The 20,204-nt window shown below is 44.4% G+C and overlaps 1 protein-coding gene across 1 annotated transcript in view; it reads right to left on the bottom strand.

Moving 5' to 3' along the window:
• Positions 1–762: 762 nt before the first annotated feature.
• LOC126471726 (zinc finger protein-like 1) overlaps positions 763–20,204 on the bottom strand; it is a 45,175-nt gene continuing 25,733 nt past the window's right edge. Inside the window, exons 4-6 of the mRNA XM_050099884.1 lie at positions 15,257–15,518; positions 6,451–6,568; positions 763–1,904 (exon numbers count right to left, since the gene is read on the bottom strand). Coding sequence (XP_049955841.1) covers positions 1,676–1,904; positions 6,451–6,568; positions 15,257–15,518 — 609 coding nt within the window. The 3' untranslated portion in view covers positions 763–1,675. The remainder of the gene's footprint in view (positions 1,905–6,450; positions 6,569–15,256; positions 15,519–20,204) is intronic.

Here is a 20,204-nt window from a genome sequence, read left to right as displayed (position 1 = left end):
TGCAGGAAACGCAATTGGCTGTGGACTTCAAGTGGTACAGAGAGTGGCGCACTCGTACAATGAGGCTCACGGTGCAGGCGCACACCAGAGCACGGAGACCCTTAGTGAGTACCCAGGTCCATACCATCTGTCACGCATTCAACTTCTGCACGTATCGACACCAAGATTGTCAGTGTGGGATTTCATATAACTATGTATCTTTAAATGAGTTGTTCCCTAATGGAAACACAGTAATGTAGAGCAAGTTATGCATGATGCGAATCCAGTGGACTGCCTGTTTTGTCCACAATCAACAGAAATTTCTTCCATAGTTTGCTTTTTAGATCTCCCCATTTCTTTAATGTCATTGCATCGGTTTCAGTCTTACTACACAGGCTTCATCACACTGCATCATTACAGACAGACACACCACAAATGCTGGCTGTAATTGTACACACATAAAAGACATGTTTATCATCTTTGGAGTTAGACATTCGGTCATGGCTTCTATCCTCAGCCACAACAGCTGATGTGAGCAACCTATCCAGCTAGGCTGTGCTCACCCCATGTCTCATTTTGTGCTTGCTTACTTGGTCACGCACGACTCTACCAGACAGTGCTCATTGTGAACAGACCTCACTGAATAGCACCAGCTCTTCACTCAATGATATAGGTATCAGGAATGTGTAAACATGGGCTTATTTCATTCCCGGCCATATGTGAACTGTATTGACAAAAAAATGTGGTTTTGCACTACTGTGCAAGCACTTTAAGAGAGAACAATAATCAGTCACACTTTTTATTCACTTACTCTCCTAGCACAGCTACACATCTAAAATCTCATTCATTCACATATACCAACTTACAATGTTTGCCTTTATTTTCTTAAAAACGGAACTATATTATCAAATACTATCACAATTTCTGCAACAAGAACTTCAATTCATAAAAGTTAACATTTTTAAAAGAGGCCTTCCAAGACAATTCAAGTTAACAACTGTTAAACACAGGATAATCTGAAGCAACTGATTGAGATGTAAAACAACTTTAAGTTGTAAAACAACAATGTTAAGAATTAACGATTATGTTTGGAAAAATTATGTGAAACTGTGTGTGTAGAGAAGTGTAGTTGATGTTTGAGAACCTTCCCCGCCCCTCATCTGATAATAATAAAAATTCCACGTACATTTTTGGAAACATTTCCTGTTGAACCACACTGTATGCACTCACTCACATAACATGAGAAAACAGTTATATGAAAACAAATTACACAGAAATCATCACGTAGACATATCCACAGCACCTGTTAATGATTCTGAAAGTTGGGTCCCATATATAAATCATAAGAAAATATGTTTCATGGTGGTGGCTCAAGTATTTAGAAGTTCACAACAACAAATAATATTTAATATAACTTTCTCTCAAAACAAGTGTTACATACATTCAAGCAGTGTACTACAACAATATAAAATGAAGCAGTCTTATTTTCATGTAGTAACAACTGCATTTGAATATCATGTATCATATCATATCATTGATATTATTGACCAAATTTTAAAAATCCATTTCTTATGAGGACTATTTACGCAGTACATGTAAAATATCAAATAATGATTCCAACTTCATCAAGCAGTCAAAAAACTACTTGTTACTTGTCATCCAGATATATAAAATTCTCTATTCGTTCATTCTTCTCCTACTTAGCATCTTCATTGCGATCGTGGATGGGAACAGTGTCTTTATTTCGCACATTAGGGTTTAAATGCACATCAAAACTTGGATCATTTTCTGTTGCTATGCGCCCAAGCCAAGAAAATATCATTATAAGAGTAAACAAGCCTATTAAGAAAAGTATAACAGCCATCAAGTAGCGCCGATACAGAGGGCCTGGCTTCTTGTTTCGTAGTGCAGGACCAGACGCTGTTCTGAAATAGATGATAAACGAAAATGATGCAAACTGACAGTAAGAAATTTGAAGGAAAGTCACATTAGTATACATACTTAGTGAATCACAAATAATTTGACAGTTTATTCTACAAAATACTAACTGAACTGGTAACTAGCTGTAGTAACAAAAATATAGAAAATAAGATAGACATTAAAAATTCAAATGTTTAAATGGCGTAGTGCTTACTTACATGCTAAGGGACAAATCATAAATGTCTTATTTCCTGAGAATAATATGTTCTCTTTTATTATGAAGCAGCAGAAGTTTATCCTTTAAAAGTTTTGCTGGTACTCAAAGGAATTGTACAACAGGAAAGTATGTCTGATCAAACAGCAAAATGATCACTCCCAAGCAGTGAATAGCTTTCTTAATCTCAGAAGGCTACATTAGATCAGAAAAGCTTGATGAGAAGACACATGCCACTACAAATCAGGGTAAACAACAACTTCTCACAATGGTGAAGCATTTCATAATGCCAGTCACCAGCTGGCATGAGAATTGAAGTGATTTCTCTGCATATGTATGAGCTACATAAGCCGTGGTTGGTACAATGGGAGTAACAGTTGCCAGAATTTACAGATATGCAAATGAATGGGCTGAAGGTATTTACACAGAGAGACAAGGTATGAACGAAATCACACATAGTGAACAACAGTCTACAGAAATGATTTATGTGTAGAAACATAATGTATAGGCTATTAAAAATCTTGCTAAAAAAATTGGGGGGGGGGGGAGGGGGAGGGGGGGGGGGGCAGGTGCTAAGTTACTTGCACCCAGTCTCCAGCATGTCAGTCTATTACAATATAAGGGTACAAATAGTGAATCTACAATATCTACAGTAAACAAAATACTCAGCAACTGTTATAACATGAACTGTTATATGCCATGAGGAGAAAACACTAACATGATACAGGTATTGGAAAGAAAAGTGAAGAGCGAGAGAGGAGAGAAGAGAAGCAAAGTGAGGGGACAATTTGCAATGAGAGAGATTGAGACAGAAGAGAAGAGGAGAAGGACAGGAAGGGGTGGTGACATGGAGAGAGAAAAGAAGGAAACAGGACAGGCGGGAAGGGATGGAGGGAGATGGAGGGAGGGGCGTGTGTGAGGGTGTGGTCAGAGAGAGAGAGAGAGAGAGAGAGAGAGAGAGAGAGAGAGAGAGATGAAGGGGGGCTGGAGGAAGCAAAGGAGTAGTCAGAGAGAGGGGTGTGTGTGTGTGTGTGTGTGTGTGTGTGTGTGTGTGTGTGTGTGTGTGTGTGCGCGCGCGCGTAGGCAAAGGTGTAGTCAGTGAGAGAGCTCGTAGGGGGCAGTAGGCAAAGGAGTAGTCAGAGAGAGAGAGAGAGAGAGAGAGAGAGAGAGAGAGAGAGAGAGAGAGAGGTTGGATGGGAGGAGTAGGAGGGTATGCAAAGACGTGGACAGAGAGAGGTTCGAGTGGGGGTGGGTGGGGGGTGGGTAGGCAAAGGAGAAGTCAAGAGAGTCATTGGAAGGAAGGGGGGGGGGGCGCAGGTGAAGGAGTAGTCGGAGAAAGAAGGTAGGGGTAGACAAATGAGTAGATTGGGTGGGTGCAGATTATGAGACTGAACAGGAAGGTCACCTGTCTTTTCATCAAGAGAGAGTCCATCTAGATCTGGAGTTAGTGAAGTGTACCAAACATTTGATCAAATTATGTAGCAATGGTAAAATCAATACACTGAAAGCAGTACTGATGCCAGGGCGTAGAAAAAATTTAAGAGAGAGGTATAAGCATATGGGTCAGCCAGTTTGTAAGTCAAAGGACAGACAAGGGTTCATCTGTGTCAGAAGATAACACACTCCCCCCCCCCCCCCCTGCCCAGTCTGCCAGGGGTAGGGGTAGGGGAGGGGCCATCAGAGAGAGGTGATGGGGGCAGGGATCGCCAGAGAAGGGGCTGGGGCCACCGGAGAGGAGGAGTGAGGCTGTGAGAGATGGGGTTTGGACCACCGGAGGGGAGCACACTGCTGCAGAGTGAAAAATTCTTTCTAGTGTCTAAAATTGCTCTACACTTGTACCATGCCATGTAGAGAGTGCTGAATGTAGACATATTATTGTGAAATTATATATACAGAAAAAAGAAGTGTAAAATGAAACAATTTAAACACTCTCATAAAAACACTACATGTTACTGTCCAACGGGAGATGTAAAACCATATCCCACTGTACAGTTTCTCCTGGGTGGTCTTGGGTTTAAAAAAATGTGAACTAAATATTATGATAAATTTTATAAAGAACCAACAAGTTATGCCAAGGAAGAAGAGAGAGAACTGCAATGGACATGTTATTCCATGGACTCTTGCGCTTCTATGCATGAACTATCGTTCCTTTGTCATTCGCTTATCTTATCTGCTTGGATTCGGACCTAAGAGGACGTTCTTGTGTAAAGCTCATCTTGGTGTACCAGTTAATAATATACGTTGTACTTAAAACCAGAAAAATATAATGATTATTTTGTCAAAAGAATTTGTGTATGCAGTCAATCAATTTGTAAACTGATACCTGGATTGTCCTAAGTAGATATGGGCCTTAACAAAGAATTTTCATTGTTAGGCGCCATCTTAGAAAATCTTTAACATTTTTCTTTTCGCTCATCTATGAGACATGCCGTCGTTTAGGACAATTAACTTTCTTTCAGATCCTACGAGCTCAGCGGACACTGATAATAATTTAACAATTTTTACTTACAGCTTTTCTTTATATAACGAGATAACATCCCAGGCAGAAAAGGTCTTGTCACAGGATTCCAGTTCCATTATAGGATATCATTTGTAGGTGCTACTCTTGTTATATTGGGGAATCGAGATGAAACCACGATATTAAGTTACGTATTGCAGTAGTTTACATCGAACAGACTTGTGAAATATTCTCGGGTGCAATAAGCACACGACTACTCATGAGCCTGGAATAATACCTGTCATGTCGGGTAAAGAAGGAAAGGACAATTAATTATCGACGATTACATAACTACCCTGAGAACTGAGCTAGTTTATTAACTACTAATCTGTGTTGGGCTAACTTAAAAAAGATATTGCACTATTAAGAACATTCTTGTGAGTCATTTGCAGAAAAGTGTTTTCAACTGCTACTATTGAGTCATTAAGAATATGATTACATTGGCAGACTACCGTATATTTTTACATATCACTGTTTTTATATTTTTACATTACACCACCTAAACCACGGTTTTAGAGGTATTTGTGTAAATAATAGTAGTATCCTGATCCTTCTTAAAAGTGAGAGGAACAAACACTGAAAACAGGTCATAGGGATGAAAACTTTATGTCCTGGAAATATTGGTCCTAATCCATGGTCAGGGTACTAACCCAGAGGGGTGAGGGAACATGAGGGTACATTCTAAGGGGGTTAGGCAGGGGTCCCAGCATGGGACATGAACTGGTAATGCCACCTGAGGACTTGTGTCAGGAAGGCTGATGACCCTTATATGCCAAAAAATTTAATAACACAACCAAAATGACACCGCTTAGTGAGTAGACTTTTCACCTAAAAAAATTAAGAAGTTGAATGACTACAAAATTGCCAGATGGTGATTGACCAAGTGAGCAAGACATGGCAATGGCAGGTGTCAGGAAAACGTCAATGGCCAGTCCTACCCCACAGTGATTTACTGGGTCCAATAACTTCATAGCTGAGGGTGTTACTGAGCCTAAACCTGGCAAACATTGCCCAATCATAATGAGACCAGGGCATAATAAATATGAAGTAGAGTAGTGCGAAGAGCAGATGGCATGAAATGGAAGGGCCGACAAGGAGAGGGGAAGGGGCAGGAGAAGGCACTGCCAGAGAGAGGAGGAGGGGCAGGAGAAGGCTCTGCCAGGGAGAGGAGGGGAGGGGGGCAGGAGAAGGCGCTGCGGGCGAGAGGAGGGGGGGCAGGAGAAGGCGCTGCGGGGGAGAGGAGGGGGGAAGCAGGAGAAGGCGCTGCGGGGGAGAGGAGGGGGGAAGCAGGAGAAGGCGCTGTGGGGGAGAGGAGGGGGGGAGCAGGAGAAGGCGCTGCCAAGGAGAGGGGGAGAGGCAGGAGAAGGTGCCCTGCTGGGGAGAGGGAGAGGGGCAAGAGGATGTCACCGAAGAGGGGTGATGGGCCATTAGGGAGAGGAAGAGAGGTAGGCGAAGGTGCCAGGGAAGGGCAGGTGAAGAGGCTGCTGGTGAGTGGGTGTGTGGCTGCCAGAGAAGGGGGAGGGGCTGCCAGAGAGGGGAGAGGGGCTGTTGGGGAGAGGGTGGGGGGCTGCTGGGGAGAGAGGAGGGACTGCTGGGGAGAGAGGAGGGACTGCTGGGGAGAGAGGAGGGACTGCTGGGGAGAGATGGAGGGGGAGGGGCATTGGGGGGAGAGGTAGGAAGAGGGAGTGTGAGGCCACCAAGTCCACGTAGTCAGTAATGAATGTAGATATATTGTTGTGAAATTAAATATTAAAAAAAAGTGTAAAATGAAGTAATTTAAATATTGCCAAAGAGACATATTATCGGTGGTAACGCCACAGTTATTTAATACAAAACTTACCTCCACCATCTGAAGAACCAGTCTATTGCAGATCGCCTCTTATATTTATTTTCATCATGGTCAAACGATGTATCTTTTACCTCATCTAGAGCTTCAAATACTCGACGAGGTGCATGGCCTGTAAGAGATACCTTAAGGAATGATTCATCATGGATGAGGGAAAAATTACATGGAACTGATGATAATAAAGAAAAATAAGTTTCCAGACATGTCTTCAATTTCATAGTCCTGAAGGATTGTAAAAAATGTGAACAAACAGTCTAAATATAAATCTAGATAGAGCATAAGTCTCTTGCCCACATTTATCACACAATACTCTCATATTGAACTTAGTATTTCATATTGAAAATGTCATTAAACTGATTCAATAAAAGCATTTGATTGTTTACCATGGCTGATAACTAGGAAATACATTGAAGTCCGTATAATAAGTAAGCTTTCCCACCGCATAGTTTCTGCACCTCAATACAATTTCCAACATGTAACATTGTAAACACAGCACCATTAAAAAAGTACAATTAATTTATTGTTTGTTTAAATATTCATATTGTGGTAGAAGCCCTGGTTAGTCTCTGCCCAAGATTGATTAATTGCTCATGCTTGTTCATTACTTCAACTGTGCATTTATAGTTGAAATAATTTTATAAAATATGGTCACCAGGTGCGAGTTACTCAATGATTGCCTGAAAAGAGCAACCAATCACAAAAATTGGAATAGGGTCCACAGCAATGCTCTGGACCAAAGGACATCATTTTGATCCTACTGGCAGTGTTGAACACCAATACTTTGACTGTGGATCAATCCCAGAGCTGCAGGAATGGATGAGGGTAGCAATGCACAATCTATCAATTAGGCTGGGAATGCAAAAGAATTTATGAATACCCAGTTCCTGGTAAAAACTGCATATATTCTTAATGACCTTCTTAATGATAAGATTTGATGAGAAAAAAGTACAAGATTCAGTGGAGAACAGGAGAAATAAGAGGAACAATTGTATCAGAGTTTTGCTATACGTGGAGAGTTTACCTGCATACTGTAACATAGTTTGCTGTGGCAACAATGACTCCAAAGGTTCACAGGCCAGATGTCAGAAGCACAAGATGACTCCTCTAACATTGCCCACCTAGAATTGACTTCTTACTTGGTCACAAAAACCATGGCTTTTCTCCTGCGATTGGCTTCAGAAAAGCTCTTGCAATGGCTTTTTCCATGTTGCCAACCTAACTGGTGTTTTAGGCGTTGGTCGGTTGGTTTGGGGGATTAAAGGGACCAGACTGCTATGGTCATCGGTCCCTTTTTCCAAAGACAAAGAACACCCACAGAGAATAAAAACGAGGAACAGAAGAGATCACAGACGATACAGAACAAGAGAAACTGAGACAAAGACAAGACAAAACGAACTAAAACCACACAGAGTGTGACGGTGGTTGGCCGACCATAGAAATAAAAAGGAAAAGCCAACCACTTAGAAACACATTAAAAAATCAGTTTAAAATCGTAGGCCAAAGGCCAGAATCAACACAAAACAATAAAATAAAACAGAAACACTCAGATTAAATGATAAAATTCCCCTGCCCGAATAAAACGTAAAACTAAGTCAGCCATAGTGGAGTCGTCTGTTAAAAGGGCAGGGAGCGTATCAGGCAGCGCAAATGTCTGCCTGACCACAGCTAAAAGGGGGCAGGCCAACAGAATGTGGGCCACTGTCAAAGCTGCCCCGCAGCGACATACAGGAGGGTCCTCCCGGCGCAGTAAATAACTGTGTGTTAGCCGGGAGTGGCCAATGCGGAGCCGACAAAGGACGACGGAGTCCCTGCGGTTGGCTTGCAGGGATGACCGCCACACAGTCGTCGTCTCCTTAATGGCACGGAGTTTATTGGGTGTAATCCGATCGCGCCATTCAGTGTCCCAAAGCGCAAAAACCTTTCGGCGGAGGACTGCCCGCAAATCAGTTTCTGGGAGGCCAACATCCAGAGATGGTTTACACGTGGCCTCTTTCGCCAGGCGGTCAACATGTTCATTGCCCGGGATACCGACATGACCGGGGGTCCACACAAAGACCACAGAGCGGCCGCAACGCGCAAGAGTATGCAGGGACTCATGGATAGCCATCACCAGACGAGAACGAGGAAAACACTGGTCGAGAGCTCGTAAACCGCTCAGGGAATCGCTACAGATCACGAAGGACTCACCTGAGCAGGAGCGGATATACTCTAGGGCTCGAAAGATGGCGACTAGCTCAGCAGTGTAAACGCTGCAGCCAGCCGCCAAGGACCGTTGTTCGGAATGGTCCCCTAGAGTTAGCGCATACCCGACACGACCAGCAACCATCGAACCGTCGGTGTAAACAATTCCAGAGCCCTGATACATGGCAAGGATGGAATAAAAGCGGCGGTGGAAGGCCTCTGGAGGGACCGAGTCCTTCGAGCCCTGTGCCAAGTCGAGCCGAAGGCAAGGGCGAGGAACACACCACGGGGTTGTACGCAGAGGCGCCTGGAAAGGAGGCGGAACAGGGAAAAACCCAAGCCCGCAGAGAAGCTCCTTGACGCGTACGGCGATCGAACAACCCGACCGGGGCCGACGGTCTGGCAGATGGACGACCGACTGCGGGAACAGGACACGGTAATTTGGATGCCCGGGCAAACTAAAAACATGGGCAGCATAAGCAGCCAGTAATTGTTGGCGTCGTACCCGCAGTGGAGGTACACCTGCCTCCACTAGTACGCTGTCCACAGGGCTGGTGCGGAAAGCACCAGTGGCAAGGCGTATCCCGCTGTGGAGAATTGGGTCCAGCACCCGTAACGCAGATGGGGATGCTGAGCCATAAGCCAGGCTCCCATAATCCAAACGGGACTGGATTAACGCCAGGTAGAGCCGCAACAGGGTAGAGCGGTCGGCGCCCCAGCGGGTGTGGCTCAAGCATCTCAGAGCGTTTAGATGCCGCCAACACGTCTGTTTAAGCTGCCGGATATGAGGCAGCCAAGTCAACCGGGCATCGAAAACCACCCCCAAAAACCTGTGGGTCTCCACCACAGCAAGGAGTTCGCCGGCAAGATAAAGCCGCGGCTCAGGATGGACTGTTTGGCGCCGGCAGAAATGCATAACGCGGGTCTTGGCTGCCGAAAACTGAAACCCATGCGCTACAGCCCAAGACTGCGCCTTACGGATAGCGCCCTGTGGCTGACCAGATTGTCGGCGGTGGAGCGGCCTCTACGGAACCCACCCTGAGACGGAGCCAGAAGGCCCCGAGACTCCAGCACCCAATGCAAGCGCCGGCTCACCATCCGTTCAAGCAACTTGCAAAGAACGTTGGTGAGGCTAATGGGACGGTAGCTGTCCACCTCCAGAGGGGTCTTTCCAGGTTTCAAAACGGGGATGACAATGCCTTCCCGCCACTGCGACGGAAACTCCCCCTCGACCCAAAGACGGTTGTAAAGATCGAGAAGGCGCCGCTGGCAGTCCACTGAAAGGTGTTTCAGCATCTGACAGTGGATGCCATCTGGCCCAGGAGCGGTATCAGGGCAAGCAGCTAGGGCACTGCGAAATTCCCACTCACTGAATGGAGCATTGTAAGATTCCGGGCGGTTGGTGCGAAACGAAAGGCTCCGACGTTCCAGCCGCTCTTTAATGGAGCGGAAGGCCTGGGGGTAATTCGCAGAAGCGGAACTCATAGCAAAATGCTCTGCTAAGCGATTTGCAATGACGTCGGAGTCAGTACACACGGCTCCATTCAGTGAGAGCGCAGGGACGCTGGCAGGGGTCCGATAGCCGTAGACGCGTCGAATCTTGGCCCAGACCTGCGAGGGAGTGACATGGAGGCCAATGGTGGACACATACCACTCCCAGCACTCCCTCTTGCCTTGGCGGATAAGGAGGCGGGCCCGCGCACGCAGCCGTTTGAAGGCGATAAGGTGCGCTAAGGAGGGATGTCGCTTGTGACGCTGGAGCGCCCGCCGGCGATCTTTAATCGCTTCAGCGATCTCAGGCGACCACCAAGGCACAGCCTTCCGCCGAGGAGACCCAGAAGAACGGGGAATGGCAGATTCGGCGGCAGCAACGATGCCGGTGGTGACCGATTGAACCACCGCATCAATGTCATCAGTAGAGAGAGGCTCAAAAGCGGCAGTGGAGGAGAACAAATCCCAGTCAGCCTTATTCATAGCCCATCTGCTAGGGCGCCCAGAAGAGTGACGCTGTGGTAGTGACAAAAAGAGCGGAAAGTGGTCACTACCACACAGGTCGTCATGCACACTCCATTGGACAGATGGTAAGAGGCTATGGCTACAGATGGAAAGGTCAATGGCGGAGTAGGTGCCATGCGCCACACTGAAGTGTGTGAAGGCACCATCATTTAACAGCGAGAGATCGAGCTGCGACAATAAATGCTCAACGATGGCGCCCCGACCTGTGGCCACTGACCCACCCCACAGAGGGTTATGGGCGTTGAAGTCGCCCAATAGCAAGAAAGGTGGCGGCAATTGGGCGACCAGTGCAGCCAGGACAGGCTGCGAGACATCACCATCCGGTGGAATGTAAAGACTGCAGACGGTAACAGCCTGTGGCGTCCACACGCGTACAGCGACAGCCTCTAAAGGCGTCTGGAGAGGGACAGACTCGCTGTGCAGAGTGTGAAGGACATATATGCAGACGCCACCAGACACCCTTTCATAGGCTGCTCGGTTCTTATAATAACCCCGATAGCCACGGAGGGCGGGGGTTCGCATCGCTGGAAACCAAGTTTCCTGGAGAGCAATGCAGAAGAAAGGGCGAAGACTGAGAAGTTGGCGGAGCTCAGCTAAATGGTGGAAGAAACCGCTGCAGTTCCACTGGAGGATGGTAGTGTCCATGGCGGACAAAGGCGTGACGGGACTGGGAAGGCAGATTACGCCGCTGGGTCACCTGCTGCCTCCGATTGAGCACCCGTGCTAGCACTATCCATGGCGTCTGAGGGACCGGCGAGATCGAGGTCCTCAGCGGACGCCAGGATCTCCACCTCGTCCTCAGACGCAGATCTGGAAGGTGGCGTGGGGTGGCTGCCACCGCGAGTTCCTTGGGCTTAGAGCTCTTCTTCTTTGATTTCTCACGCTGCTCCTTGGGTTTAACTGGCTGGGAGGGCTTCACCGATTCAGTCTCCAGGACTGAGGAGCATCGTGAAGCCCGTCGACCAGCTGATTGCGGGCACTTACGCCACTGTCGGTCGTCAGCCTTCCCACTGGTGGAAACCTGGGAAGGGAGGGACCCGAGGGACCCCTTGCGAGCGTGAGAAGCCGAAGAAGTTGGACACTTCTCCAGCTTAGAAGCAGGGACAGACGTCCCTGGTGGGGGGGATGGTGTTGCCCCTGAGGTAGGTGGTGCAGGAGCAACCCGGTGGGTAGAGCCCCCCACTGGCAAGGGGGCAGGAGGAGTCTTACTGCTTATCGAGCTGGCTGGAAGTCTCGAAACTGATGGGGCTAGCACAGGTGTTGTAGCAGCTGCATAAGAAGATGTCATTCTCACAGGATGGAGTCTGTCATAGTTCCTCTTGGCCTCAGTATAGGTCAGCCGGTCCAGGGTCTTATATTCCATGATTTTGTGCTCTTTCTGAAAGACTTTGCAGTCTGGCGAGCAAGGTGAATGGTGCTCCCCGCAGTTGACGCAGATGGGAGGCGGGGCACATGGAGTATTGGGATGAGATGGGCGTCCGCAATCTCGACATGTGAGGCTGGAAGTGCAGCGGGAAGACATATGGCCGAACTTCCAGCACTTGAAGCACCGCATCGGGGGAGGGATATAGGGTTTGACGTCACATCGGTAGACCATCACCTTGACCTTTTCCGGTAACGTATCACCCTCGAAGGCCAAGATGAAGGCACCGGTAGCAACCTGATTGTCCCTCGGACCCCGATGAACGCGCCGGACGAAATGAACACCTCTACGTTCTAAGTTGGCGCGCAGCTCGTCATCAGACTGCAAAAGGAGGTCCCTATGGAAAATAACACCCTGGACCATATTTAAACTCTTATGTGGTGTAATAGTAACGTCAACATCCCCCAACTTGTCACAAGCAAGCAACCTGCGTGACTGGGCGGAGGATGCCATTTGTATCAGTACTGACCCAGAGCGCATTTTAGACAAGCCCTCCACCTCCCCAAACTTGTCCTCTAAATGCTCGACGAAGAACTGAGGCTTTGTGGAGAGAAAAGACTCCCCATCAGCTCTCGTACAAACTAAGAATCGGGGTGAATAACTGTTACCTCCATCCTGAGACTGACGCTCTTCCCACGGCGTGGCCAGGGAGGGGAACGTTTTCGGATCGTACTTCTGAGCATTAAATTGAACCCGAGAACGCTTAGAGATTGTTGGCGGCTGGCCGCCAGCGAGAGATGATGTACCACGCTTCATTGCGGGTCATCCGCCCTGATGCCACCTACTCCGACCAAGGGCCCTCCCCATGGGCGCCACCCAGCCACAGCAAAGGCCACCTGGCAGGATGGCCGTTGCCGGGAGTCCTGATACCCCAGGAGGATAGGCATCTACTCCTTGGCATACGTGGGGAGTTAACGGCGCAGGCATCAGTAGAGCGATCCCTGTGTTGTCAGGGGGCTACAACCAAGAGGGTACATGGCGGCCCCACCACAACGGGCTGGCTACCGTGCTGGATCTTAGGTGCAAAAATGTCCAAGGTCGTCGTCGCAGTGAAAAGAAACACTGCAGAGGGCAGCGTGGTAATCGCACCCAGGGACGTATCCTCGCCCAAGAGATCGAAAACGAGCGGAACACCATTGCAACGACGAGAAATCCGGCTATAGGTCTAATTGCACGACAGATACAGTGCACCATGTAAGGCGCCCTTCCCCAATTGGCTCGCTCTTCAGAGAAATTTAGAAAGATGGAGGTCAAACCCGAGAGGGGACCATCACATAAGGCCGAAACATGTGAGACTCCTTTTAGTCGCCTCTTACGACAGGCAGGAATACCGCGGGCCTATTCTAACCCCCGAACCCGCAGGGGGGGTGTTTTAGGCGTGCTCATCTCACAACAAAAAAAGTTTTCTCTGTTAAGCTCCTCAGTAAAATCGATTCTGCACAAGGAAATTATGTTCTGTACAGAGTTTGAACTTAACAGCCTCTCTTTCACACCTGGTTTCAAAAAGCAGCCATTGTACAAAATTTCCCCGATTTGGCCAAGAAATGTGTGTCTCAAAACAAGAACTATGCCATAACTCTTAACTCCCTCCCTCACATCACTGACTCTTTTAAAACTGCATCTATAGATACACAACACTGCCGCATTATCTCTTGTCTAGCTGTGTAATAACAAATCAAAATATTGGTACCATTAGAACATTTCATTACTAAATGGAATAATGAATCTCTCTCTCTCTCTCTCTCTCTCTCTCTCTCTCTCTCTCTCTCTCTCTCTCTGTGTGTGTGTGTGTGTGTGTGTGTGTGTGTGTGTGTGTGTGTGTGTGTACATGGGTGGGTAGGTGGATGGGTGTGTGGGTGGATGCAGTGGCATGTGGAGCGGTGGTGGTGGTGGTGGTGGTGGTGGTGGTGGTGGAAGGAGGAGGAGATTGCAGGAAAGGAATGCATGCTTAGTTCTTTGGATATTCTAGCACATTAAGTAACAAATATAATACGATGGTGAAAATTGACAAGACAAGCCTAATTACAGAAATTAAATTGTGCTTTGGCTAATGAGGATTATCTTTATTCAAAATGTGATACTGTATAGAGTGTGGATCCTCCAATATCATTTCCCACAGCTGAAAATAACATAGGCAATGAAAAATTGTACTGTAGGTGCCTCATACAGACTTGGAAATTTGTTTTACTTACCACCAGGCACCAGCTGTGCATGTGGAAGTCATCACTTCAACAGAACATCATTTCAACATAACACAGTAACATAACAATAAGTGTGGCTAGAACCTTTTTCAAACCATGAATCATTTATTGGCCCTGTCTCAGACATATCCTGTGATGTTTAACCTTATCTCTCCCCTCCTTTACCCTCTGCACTCTCTCCTCTCTCCACACTTCCCCTTCCTTTCTGCTTTTATCTTTGTCATTTGCTCAATTGTATTTACATTGGGAAAAACAAGACTCACAGTGCTGAAGGAATGTTTTTAACGAAAAAGTTGAACTTTCCACCTTTACTAACTCATTTCTGTCTATACAATGAAATCAAGTTATTGTTTATGATCCTGCAATGCACAACAGCCATTAGTGTGTGTGTGTGTGTGTGTGTGCATACTACTCATAACTACTTCAGATTCCAATGAAGATGAACTCTTGCGTTTCTGTTACTCAAAATTAAATAAAAGTGGACACACATTGGTGTACAAAAGGTAAGTGCTTCAGATGGTAATGTACAAGAAAATATTGTTCCACACAGTGAGCATACAATTGTGTGCTTTTCAGAGAACAGGCAGAGGACTGTGCAAATCAATTAGGAATAAAAGAGTTGTAATAACATGTTCTCATCATGAAATTCATGAGGAAAGTTATTATGTGTTGTAGAAATACTCTCTCCCACAGTAAAAGAGGGGGGTAGGGGGGAAGGTGGTTTTCTGTTTCACAAAGAGCATATTCAATATGAAAGGTTATTTTATGAGTCACCATCTCCGTAAACAGAACATTTCAGCTGATTAAACCTAAATTGTGGGTGATTGCAGTTATTCTATGGTACTCTTCTGAATACCACTAACAGAAGAATATGCAGGGTATGATAATGTACAGATCCTTGATATAATCCACCTACCTCAACCACTTTAAATGGTAAGAGGAAAACGATATTTATCCAATATTTTTTGCATATACCAACCTGCTGAAGTAGGGAAGCTCTCTGCACGACTAAATGCTGAAGTGGTTTCTTCAACATGAACAATGGAATGTGGATTTTCATCTGAAACGGTTTGCTGGTAGTCCGAATTTGGTACCATTGTTCGTTTTGGAGTACTCTGTCTCTGGTTGTTGCTGGCACTTGCAACTGACCGTACATCATCTGATCTTGCTACATTTGGTACATCATCAGCAGTTAGCTTTGCTTTATCACTAGGTGGTTTTTGTTCCTTGTCCTCGCTAAGCTGCAAGTAAAATAACATAGTAAATAACTATAAAATTTACTGTGATAGTTTAGAAGGTTACAGTGGCTCATTAAAAACAGTTTTAAAGCAACAAAAATATTAATCAATTTTCTGCCTGCAACATCACATCAAACCCTAATGCCTGGTACTTAGGTAAACAGGGCTTTCTTCAATATCGTGCACAAGATGAATGGTTTTCCTGCCTAAAATTCATTAGCAGCTACTGATTCATGATTTTGCTCATACTTTGCAACAATGTCATTTCAATTTAACTTGCTACACCTGTACAGAGCTTAATGTCTTACAAATCATTCACACGGTCTCTCATATTTTTGCAAAATTTAAGGCAGTACTCACCTTCACAAACCACACTCTATGAAGATTACCTATAAATCATCAAGAAATATGCTTCTTATGGGGAAGAACCATATCTGACTGCACTTTTTCTCAAACTTTGAAACAACTCAAAACGGAATAAGTAAGATTTTAATATAAGTGCAATAAAATTTCCAGAAAGAATGTAAAATTGGACGAATTTACAAGTGTATTGTTGATGAACTTGGGCTCAAAAAGTGGTATGGTACCAGCCCAAATCATCAAATTAACTTAATCTTCCTTACTCTTGTTCTTTTCAGGCACATATGTATGCTGAAATAGCCATGGATCACTTACTATACATAAAATATATTTCTTTGCTTCATGCTGACCAGCCAGTACTTTCTTGTTTGCATGGAAGTGGAAAATGAATGGCCATGGAACATTCTATTGACAAATGAAGCCCATTTCCATCTACAAGGACATGTTGATACACAGAAATGCAGAATGTGGGGAATGCAAAATCTGCTCACATATCCACCAGTACTGCTTCATTCTGCAAAGGAAACTGTGTGATGGGTGCTGACATTGCCATTTACCAAAAGGACCATATACTTATGAGGGGAAGTGTCCAGCGGGTCTTGTTACTTGTATTGTAACTGGTAAATGCTATGAGAGTTTTTTGCGCACCAATGTCATTCCAACCTTTTAATAGTGTGGATGTATGGGTAGGAGCATTTTTATGCTCCTCTGCACATTCAACAGCCATTGAAAAAGCTGCTGTAGACACATTCTGGAAATGTTAGAATTATCAGCCATTCATTTCCTTACACCCCAGCAATCCAAATCACCTGATCTTAATTCGTGTGATTTCTGGCTGTGGGGTTAACTGAAAGATGCTGTCTTCAGTGCTCCAATTACAAATGTAACTCAATTGAAGGTACCCATTGTGCAACGCATTCTAAACATGATCCCTGACACACACTGATCTGTTGTGGAACATGCTGTTTCTAGATTTCAACATGTGACAGAAAACTGTGGACAGCAATTGAACATGTCTTGTTCCAGTCTCACGACGATTAAAAACTAATTTCATTGTCAATTTTTATGTGGTTTTCGGACTAAAGACAATTAAAAACTGATTTTTCCTATCCGATATGTTGTGGCCTTGCCACTATGCATGTGTGTTTATCCAGTTAACATTGCCACAACCACTAAATGCCAAAGTTGTGTGATCATGTACATTGCGCAGTATGGTTGGTTTAATATGCAACTTTCATTATAGCAATCATATTGCGAGTCATCTGTCATCTGCAGCCAAATCCATTTATGTTATGACACTTAAAATGCCATCTAGTGTGATTTTTTTTCCCAAAATTATTACCCCTTCTTCAACAATATTCCATTCAAATTTGATGCCATTCTGAACAGCGTGTTTTTTTTTTTTTTAATTTTATTTTCTACAGCATGATGTATATATATTCTATATTCCAACTACACTGTTACTCCTAGTCGAACCAGGTGGTAATAACTAAAGTGCAGCTACTCACAGATGTCTAACAGGGGCTGTAATTATCATATGGCAGCAAAACTTGGTAAATATTCTAATGTGTTAATGCAGAACCGAATTCTGCTGACAATAAATCAGTTCCAATTTTGGCAACCAGATGCAAATCTGACACTGTGAATGCAAGAAATACATATAGATATGTTTCCATATGTAATGGATTAAGAACGAGACATGGGCACAAAAGGTCAAACAAGTGTGAAAAGCAGTATGTTGAGTTTAATATTAAGCACAGCTTGCACACCTTGTTCAATACGAGCACTGGAGAAGGTGATGACATGCACCCAGCACCAGATGTGCACCTGTTGGCCAAAATTGTAGCTAATTTTTTTTCAGCGTAAATCGCTTCTGCTATAATGTTTTTGTGAATCTACCAAATTTTGCACCAAATTACAGCCCACACTGATCCTCTGTGAATAGCTGCTTATATTTATAACCACCTGATATATTGGAATATAGCAACTGTACCCAAACAAATATGGATTTTTTTTTTATAAATACTAAATTATGCGAAACATGAAAATGGAATAACAAAAGGAAACTGCAAAAATTAACAATGGCAGAGTCAGTCTGTCGCTACCCTCATATGATCAAGCTGGATCAGACAAAGGTGAGGGGCATACTGACAATTTACTGGTTTCATAAACAGACATAGATTTTAGAAAAACATTTCTGTTACAGTAAGAGTCGCTTTCTTTTTCATGTTGGATTGCTCCCATATTTTCCTTGTTCACACTGTTCTTTCATAAAAGTAGGCGATTTTTATGGGATCCAGTACTGAGTGGAGGGGACGAAATCTTCATTGCAAATGCCCTTCCAAGATCGCCTTTCTGCTTGTGCCTGCATTGAAGCTCTGGCTTTGGTGAGATGCTTTTTGTTTGCCATGACTGTCGTACAGTAAACCTGATGAGACAGTACCTTATGAAAGTTCAGGGATTTAGCGTAAGTATTCATTTAATCACATTAACTTCTTTAGTTTTCTTTTTTTCTCCAGGACAACAAAGCTTTCACTTCAAACCTAGTGGCTGTTGGATTGGAAAGTGCATGCATATATTTTACATTTCACAAGATGGTGAATGATGAAATTACTGGTGTATGAAACAGCATACAGAGCAAGACATCATGTGAAATATCTTATGCTGGATAATGTAGTCACAGAGATTCAACAATTTTAGTAACTGCAAAATGGGCTTTTTCATTATAATGTTTCTGACCCAACAACAGACTTCTCTTTTCCTTCTCTGGTCTTTTATTCTTACACTCACAGTACATACAGGAGGAAGAAAGTTACTTAGGCGGATTATATCTTTCTCTCTATTTGTGTGTTGAAGCACCCAGGTAAAGCAAATACCGTGTAAAAGTAGTGTTCAATATTTTGGGTTTCCTATCAGATCCAAGTAGAGAGTTTCAGGGAGAGCATAAGGGAACAATTGACAGGAATGGGGGAAAGAAATACAGTAGAAGAAGAATGGGTAGCTCTGAGGGATGAAGTAGTGAAAGCAGCAGACGATCAAGTAGGTAAAAAGACGAGGGCTAATAGAAATCCTTGGGTAACAGAAGAAATATTGAATTTAATTGATGAAAGGAGAAAATATAAAAATGCAGTAAATGAAGCAGGTAAAAAGGAATACAAACGTCTCAAAAATGAGATCGACAGGAAGTGTAAAATGGCTAAGCAGGGATGGCTAGAGGGCAAATGTAAGGATGTAGAGGCTTGTCTCACTAGGGGTAAGATAGATACTGCCTACAGGAAAATTAAAGAGACCTTTGGAGAGAAGAGAACCACTTGTACGAATATCAAGAGCTCAGATGGCAACCCAGTTCTAAGCAAAGAAGGGAAGGCAGAAAGGTGGAAGGAGTATATAGAGGGTTTATACAAGGACGATGTACTTAAGGACAATATTATGGAAATGGAAGAGGATGTAGATGAAGATGAAATGGGAGATACGATACTGCGTGAAGAGTTTGACAGAGCACTGAAAGACCTGAATCGAAACAAAGCCCCGGGAGTAGACAACATTCCATTAGAACTACTGACGGCCTTGGGAGAGCCAGTCCTGACAAAACTCTACCATCTGGTGAGCAAGATGTATGAGACAGGTGAAATACCCTCAGACTTCAAGAAGAATATAATAATTGCAATCCCAAAGAAAGCAGGTGTTGACAGATGTGAAAATTACCGAACTATCAGTTTAATAAGTCACAGCTGCAAAAAAACTAACGCGAATTCTTTACAGACGAATGGAAAAACTGGTAGAAGCGGACCTCGGGGAAGATCAGTTTGGATTCCGTAGAAATGTTGGAACACGTGAGGCAATACTAACCTTACGACTTATATTAGAAGAAAGATTAAGAAAAGGCAAACCTACGTTTCTAGCATTTGTAGACTTAGAGAAAGCTTTTGACAATGTTGACTGGAATACTCTCTTTCACATTCTAAAGGTGGCAGGGGTAAAATACAGGGAGCAAAAGGCTATTTAAAATTTGTACAGAAACCAGATGGCAGTTATAAGAGTCGAGGGGCATGAAAGGGAAGCAGTGGTTGGGAAAGGAGTGAGACAGGGTTGTAGCCTCTCCCCGATGTTATTCAATCTGTATATTGAGAGCAAGCAGTAAAGGAAACAAAAGAAAAATTCGGAGTAGGTATTAAAATTCATGGAGAAGAAGTAAAAACTTTGAGGTTCGCCGATGACATTGTAATTCTGTCAGAGACAGCAAAGGACTTGGAAGAGCAGTTGAACGGAATGGACAGTGTCTTGAAAGGAGGATATAAGATGAACATCAACAAAAGCAAAACGAGGATA

This window comes from Schistocerca serialis, chromosome 1, assembly GCF_023864345.2.
Source record: "Schistocerca serialis cubense isolate TAMUIC-IGC-003099 chromosome 1, iqSchSeri2.2, whole genome shotgun sequence".
Lineage (NCBI taxonomy): Eukaryota > Metazoa > Arthropoda > Insecta > Orthoptera > Acrididae > Schistocerca > Schistocerca serialis.
The sequence above is the reverse complement of the archived record's forward strand: the minus strand, read 5'-3'. Positions and strand labels throughout refer to the sequence as shown.